Source organism: Colobus angolensis, unplaced genomic scaffold (genome assembly GCF_000951035.1).
Source record: "Colobus angolensis palliatus isolate OR3802 unplaced genomic scaffold, Cang.pa_1.0 Scaffold308, whole genome shotgun sequence".
In the NCBI taxonomy this organism is placed as follows: Eukaryota; Metazoa; Chordata; class Mammalia; order Primates; family Cercopithecidae; genus Colobus; species Colobus angolensis.
Genome location: NW_012116355.1, coordinates 1,246,448 through 1,252,447, shown reverse-complemented (window position 1 = coordinate 1,252,447; position 6,000 = coordinate 1,246,448). Strand labels below are relative to the sequence as shown.

Below are 6,000 nucleotides of genomic sequence, written 5' to 3'. Positions count from 1 at the left end.
CTCTCCCCCTCCTCTGAGAAGAGGCAAGGTGGAGAGAATACATCCCAATCACTCCTGCCCCGAGGACCTTAGCCCTCCATCTCCAGGCAGGCATCGCCTTCCCAGGGTCTGGCCGCTCTGGGCTGTGGGCCTCAGGACCTGAAGATAGGCAGGGGCAGGATGCAGGACTGGGATTGGAGCCGGGGATTCTGTTCTCTCCACGTGAGAATGAATTTTCTCGGAGTTCCCTCCTACACAGGCAGTGAGCTCACAGGCTCCAGGGAGTTCTCAGGGCCGGAGGCTGCCCAGGAAGGATTCCTGCCTGATGTCGCCCTCTCTCCTGGCTGGCTGCTGGGAACACACACCAGACGTGGGATGTCTGTGCTGAGAGCTGCCAGCCTAGGAGCAGGAATGAAGGGTAGGCGGGTGGCCGAGAGGGGGCAGCAGAAGCCAGGACAGTCCCTGGTGCAGGCCGGAGAGGAGCGGCGGCCACAGACTGGGGTCTGGATAGGGGTGGGAACACAGAGGGAGGCAAAAAAGAGAAGGACTGACAGAGTCAGGGAAGAGGGAGACAGAGGTGGAGACATGGATAGAGATATATACAGAGAGACACAGAGATGGGGATGGAGACACATGAGACAGAGGGAGAGGGAGAAGGCAGAAAAAGGGAAGACAGACAAGGAAGAAGAGATGCGAAGACAACCATGGAGAGGGATGGATATAGAGACAAGGAGGGAAGAAGAGACAGGAGAAGAGACACAAGATGGAGACATACAGAGAGACAGGGATGGAACAGAAACATACAGAAAGAAATGCAGACAGGAAACAGGACAAAGACAGATTCAGAGATAGGAATGGGACAGAAGGCGACAAATATAGGCTGGGTGCAGTGGCTCATGCCTGTAATCCCAGCACTTTGGGAGGCCAAGGTGGGCAGATCACCTGAGGTCAGGAGTTTGACACCAGTCTGGCCAACATGGCAAAACCCCGTCTCTACTAAAAATACAAAAATTAGCCAGGCATGGTGGTGGGCACCTGTAATCCCAGCTACCCGGGAGGTTGAGGCAGGAGAATCGCTTGAACTTGGGAAGTGGAGGTTGCAGTGAGCATAGATCGCACTGTTGCACTCCAGCCTTGGTGACAGTGAGACTCCGTCTCAAAAAAAAAAAAGAAGAGACAAACATAGAAATGAAAATGGGTTCAGCAAGAAGAGAGGGGCGGGGGTGCACAGAGGCAGATCTAGAGTTGTAAGAATGGAGTAGAGCCACACTGGAAGAGAGATCAAGTGGGCAGGGACTGATAGGCTAGGACACAGAGCGGGGCCCAGCCACAGTGTATCGTGGGGCACAAAGAGAAGTAGGGGGCTGGAAGGCTGGGACCCTGTGCAACGCACCTGGGGTCTGGGATCCCAGCCTTCCCTTCCCCCCATGCCTCAGGTTTGTTTTAATTCTCCAGATTCTGTTTTAGCTCCAAGAACTGATATCTGCAATTATGCCTGGCTCCCCAGAACCACTGTGGGAACTAGATGTGGAGGGACAGTACTAGAGAGAGGTGACAGTCAGCAACTGAGACCCTCCAAGGCGAACAGCCTCTGTGAGGCCAAGGGCCCAGGACCCACAAGGAGGGTGACCACCCACAGGCCCAGGGCAGTTGTCTAGTCGGAGACAATGATGCTGCCCCTCCAGCCACCCTGGGCTTGAGGCAGAGCAGGGTCTCTCTCTCAGAGCTGGGGGAAGAGAGATAGAGGCCCCAGTCCTCCCCTCCATTGGCCTCTGAGGCTCTGGCAGGCCCCCTCCCCTCCTTCTGCCCCCTCCTCCCGAGGCCCCACGTAATTACTTTCCCATGTTGCTAATGGAGGCCAGATTGCTGATGCCCAAGCTCTGGGTGGGCGGTGGGTAGGTCAGGGCTGACCAGGGCTCTCAAGGCAGAAAGGCAGCTCAGGCCAGAGACTCCTCACTTCATCCCACCCACCCCAAAGATGAAGGGTGGAAGTTCTGACACATCCCAGGAATATTCTGGGGGAGACTGTTGGTGACCCCCTGTTACCTCTACTCATGCTGGAGCCTAGGTTCAGGCTGAGCCACACCTCACAGGGACCAGACCCCCAGGCAGAACTCGGGATTCAGGGTACAGAGCAGGTCCACAGCCACCTCTCAGGATGTCCTGGAAGCCTCTTCCTGTGAATGAAGAGCCTTGCATTTCCATAGCTGGGCGTGTTCAGCTTGAAAAGCCACAGGCTTCACCTTGATGCCAGGCCTTTGCTTTCATGGGACTCCCACCTAGAACACCCCTCTCTCTTCTAACCTGGAGAAGAGACAGCCACTTTACTCTGGAGACCCTCACCAGGCCTCACCTCTGGGACTGTGTCTTGTCCAGGCCGGACTCATCGGTGCTTGAGGCACTGTCAATCCCCTTCCCAGGGCACGTTCCCAGGGGGGCCTGGTGATCCCAGGAAGGGGTATCCATTGCCGGAGCCTAGTCTGAGGGGAAGGGTTTGAACTGGGAGAAAGTGTGTGATGGCATCAGGGTGGCTGGTGGCTCTGTGTACACATCTGTGCACAGGTGGGTGCGGGTGTAGACCTGACTTTGACTCCACCCCCCTCTTCTTACTGCAGGCACCCAGAGCAAGGCCAAAACCTGGCTCCCCAGGTCAGAGCTCCGGCCTCTCCTTTCACCCCTGCCCCCAGGTCACAGGGCCTGCCTACTTGGCCCCAGCCCTGGACATTCCCAGCTGAGAGTGCCTGCTTACGCTCAGTAAGGCAGCTTCTATAAGTGGGGTCTGGACCTAAGCAGGCCTGGGACAGCCAAGTGTCCTCCTCTGAGGAGAAGTCAGAGGGATCCCGGAGCCCCAGTTTGGGGATTGAAAGGGTGTGGGCAGGATGTGAGGTTGGACCAAAGACTGACCATCCTATAAAGCCAAAGCCCCACCCTCTCCAGCTCCACAGTCCTGACTATAACCCAGCCCTGGGAGTAAGTCTTGTACTCTGTCATTCCAGTTCTGAAGCCCAGGTCCTGTCCCTGGTCATACTCCAAGCAACCTCCTCCTTCAGGCAGCCACCCTGCCTGCCCAGGCCCAGGACACTCTGTGCTCTGAGCCCTTGTGGCCTGGCTGAGCCCTAGGCCTGACCTTCTGGCACTCCTGGACTGTCTCTCAGATGGCAGGGATCATGCACACCCCCTGGCCCCAAGGATGAAGCCTGCCCCTCCCCTTCTGCCATCTCTAGCCCTGTGCACTGGGCTCAGGCCTGGGCACTCATGGAAGGCAGTTCTAGAGGTGACCCTTGAAAGGCTTCTGCCCCAGCCAAGACTTGGGCAGCCTCCAGGACTGACTGGATACCCCCACGGGATCCCTCATTTCCCACCATTTTTCCCTGGCTGCAACCCTGTGCTCCAGGGAAGCCCTACCCGCCAAGAAGTAGACAACACTGTTACCAGATACACTGGCCTGAAAGCTGAACGCCTCTCCCCATCTTCCCCAACCACAATTTCTTTCCTCCACCAGCCCTGGAAGGGGCAGGGTCCTTGGAAGAGGGATACCCTCCCAAAGCATATCTGTTTCAAGGACTCATGAAATGGTGACGTTTAATGAGAACCCCCCACCCCCCCACCCTGTATATACATCTATAAAAAATTCAAATACAGCAAGTTACCATTGAGTCAGACTAGAAGGGACTGACAGGGCATTAAATACTGTGGGATAGGAGCAGGGTCAGGGGAGGGGTGTACAAAACAGGGCAGAGGGGAGGGGACTGAAAAGTGTGGGCGCTGGGGGGAGGGGGATGGCTGGGCCCCCCCAGCATCAGGAGCTTATAATCTGATGGTGGCAACAGAGACCCTGGGATAGACAGGAGGCTGGGGCAGGAGGAGAAATCGGATGTGAGAGGCTCCCCTCACGTCCCCCAAGGGCTCCTGGGAGTCGCTGGCATTGGAGGGTCCAGCCCAAGGGGCCAGGGTGAGGGGGTCTTTGGTGAGTGGGTTAGCTGCATGGCCCACCTCCCCCGAGGGAGGAAGGAGGGCCAGCTTGGTGCGGCAGGGCTGGGGGGCGGCAGGCCCGGGCCCGCCGGGGGTCTCCACAAATTGTGTCTGAAGAGAATGCAAAAGGTCCTCCTGCCCGTGTGCAAAATAGAAACCGGGGTCTGCAGGCTCAGCTCCGGCCTCCTGCTCCTCTGCAGGTGCTCTGCATGTCCTCATGGGGTGCCGGGCTCTGCAGAGACAGGCATGGGCCTGTCAGGGAGGGGACTGGAGTGGGGGTTCCCTCAGGCTCCCTCTGCCACCCAGCCTCACTCAACCTACCAGATCGTGAGACTGCTGGCAGTGGCGGCAGCGGCAGCCAGGGCCAGAGTGATGGGGACGCTGACCAAGAAGGGTGCCGAGGGTCCCCCGCCGCTGCCCAGCTCCCCAGGGTCACAGATCTTCGTGGTAGGTGGGGGTGCCAGGGAGCTGGTGGTGCTGGTCGTGGTCTCTGGGGAACATGGGGGAAACTCAGGGCAAGGCCAGGGCTGGGGTCCCATCCAGATCTGGGGGCTCATGAGACATACCGTTCTGCTTCCTGCATCAGACTGGTACGCCTCCACCATCAGGCAGCCCTGCCTCCCCCATCAGGCAGATCCTGCTTCCCAAGGCTCACAGATAACCCCTCCACCCAATGACCCCTACCAACGATGTCCAGATAGCATGGACCAGGAATGGCAGGGGTTGGACAGACAGGCAGAAGTGTGGCTGCCACAGAGTGTGGCTACCCCGGGAGCAGAGGCTGGAGGCAGCAGGGTAGAACCAGGCCACGGGTCCTACCACAGGCCTCCAGGACAGCAGAGCCAGGAGGTAGGGCAGGAGCAAGCTCACCCGCGGCCTGGGCCTCAGTAGTGAGGTGTCGCGGTTCCTCAGTCCAGGGCGTAGCATGGGCAGCCACGCTCCAGTCACTCCATGTCCCAATTTCATTGTCCTTGGCTGCCACCTGGATAATGTACTCCTTCCCGGCGTAGGCATCTGTGATGGTGTGTGCTGTGCCATCAGACAGCTCCACCTGCAGCCAGACCATGGGGTGGGGGTAAGGACACACCTGGGGGCCAGGAGGATGAGGTCCCTCCAGAGGAAGTGAGCATGCCTCTGGGGAGAGGCGAGTGAAGTGCTCTGGGGACAGTGAGGACTTCCCTGGAGGAGAAGGACATGGAGAATATTCTTGCCAGAGATTGGGGACATCTTAGGGAGGAGACCCCAGGGGAGAGCAGTTGTCCCTGAAGGAGAGTAATGACACCTTCAAGGAGACCAGAAACACCCCAGGGGATAATAAGGAAGTCTTTGCCCTGTGCCTACGACTCTGCTGTTGCCCCTGCTCTCTCACAGTCCCCAGCCTGGCTGAATCCCGACCACAGTCCCAGCCTGGAGGTGGCAAGGGCAGGGGGTGAAAGGAGATGGTAGTGCCGCCCTCTTCTCCCACCGGGAAGCCACTGAGAGGGGAGGTTCCACACACTGACTGGAGCTAGGCTACCTGAGTTTCAAATTTGGCCCCATCCCTTAGTAGTGAGGTGACCAAGTTACTTAATATCCCCACACCTTGTCATCCTCATCTGCAAAACCGCGTTCATGAGAGTATCCATCTCTTAGGGTTACAATAAGGACCAAGGCATGACGACAGCACCAAATGCACTTCAGCCAGCGCTGTCATTACCACAGCTTCTGGCCAGAGCCTGGGTTCCGAGATGCCCAAGGCACCTACCAGCCCGGCCCCAGCTGAGCCTCCCCTCAGGAAGGCCTCAGTGTGGTTATCACCCTGCTGGTGCAGAAAGGGGTGGGGGACAGCCCCTGGGGCTGCAGGGCACAGAACAGCTGCTCCATTTCCTCCTGGAAGCATCGCAACCCCACTCCTACCCCACTGGCCCCATCCTGCTGGTCTCCCCCAACCCTCCAGGCCGGGCTGCCTGTCCGGCGCCCCTTCCAGGCCCAGGCTGGGCTCTGGTTCATCTCAGCGGCACCCGCTGCCTCATTAAGCCACCTCGTAAACAGGGGCAGCCGGTGGGGGCG

At 58.5% G+C, this 6,000-nt stretch overlaps 1 protein-coding gene across 2 annotated transcripts in view; it reads right to left on the bottom strand.

Annotated features, from left to right (window-relative positions):
• Window positions 1-3,543: 3,543 nt before the first annotated feature.
• Window positions 3,544-6,000, bottom strand: part of CNTFR (ciliary neurotrophic factor receptor) — a 38,275-nt gene continuing 35,818 nt past the window's right edge. For both annotated transcript variants that reach the window (XM_011950530.1, XM_011950531.1), the window contains 3 exons: window positions 4,822-5,002; window positions 4,273-4,441; window positions 3,544-4,183 (listed from right to left, as the gene is read on the bottom strand). In XM_011950530.1, coding sequence (XP_011805920.1) covers window position 4,183; window positions 4,273-4,441; window positions 4,822-5,002 — 351 coding nt within the window. In that variant the 3' untranslated portion in view covers window positions 3,544-4,182. The remainder of the gene's footprint in view (window positions 4,184-4,272; window positions 4,442-4,821; window positions 5,003-6,000) is intronic.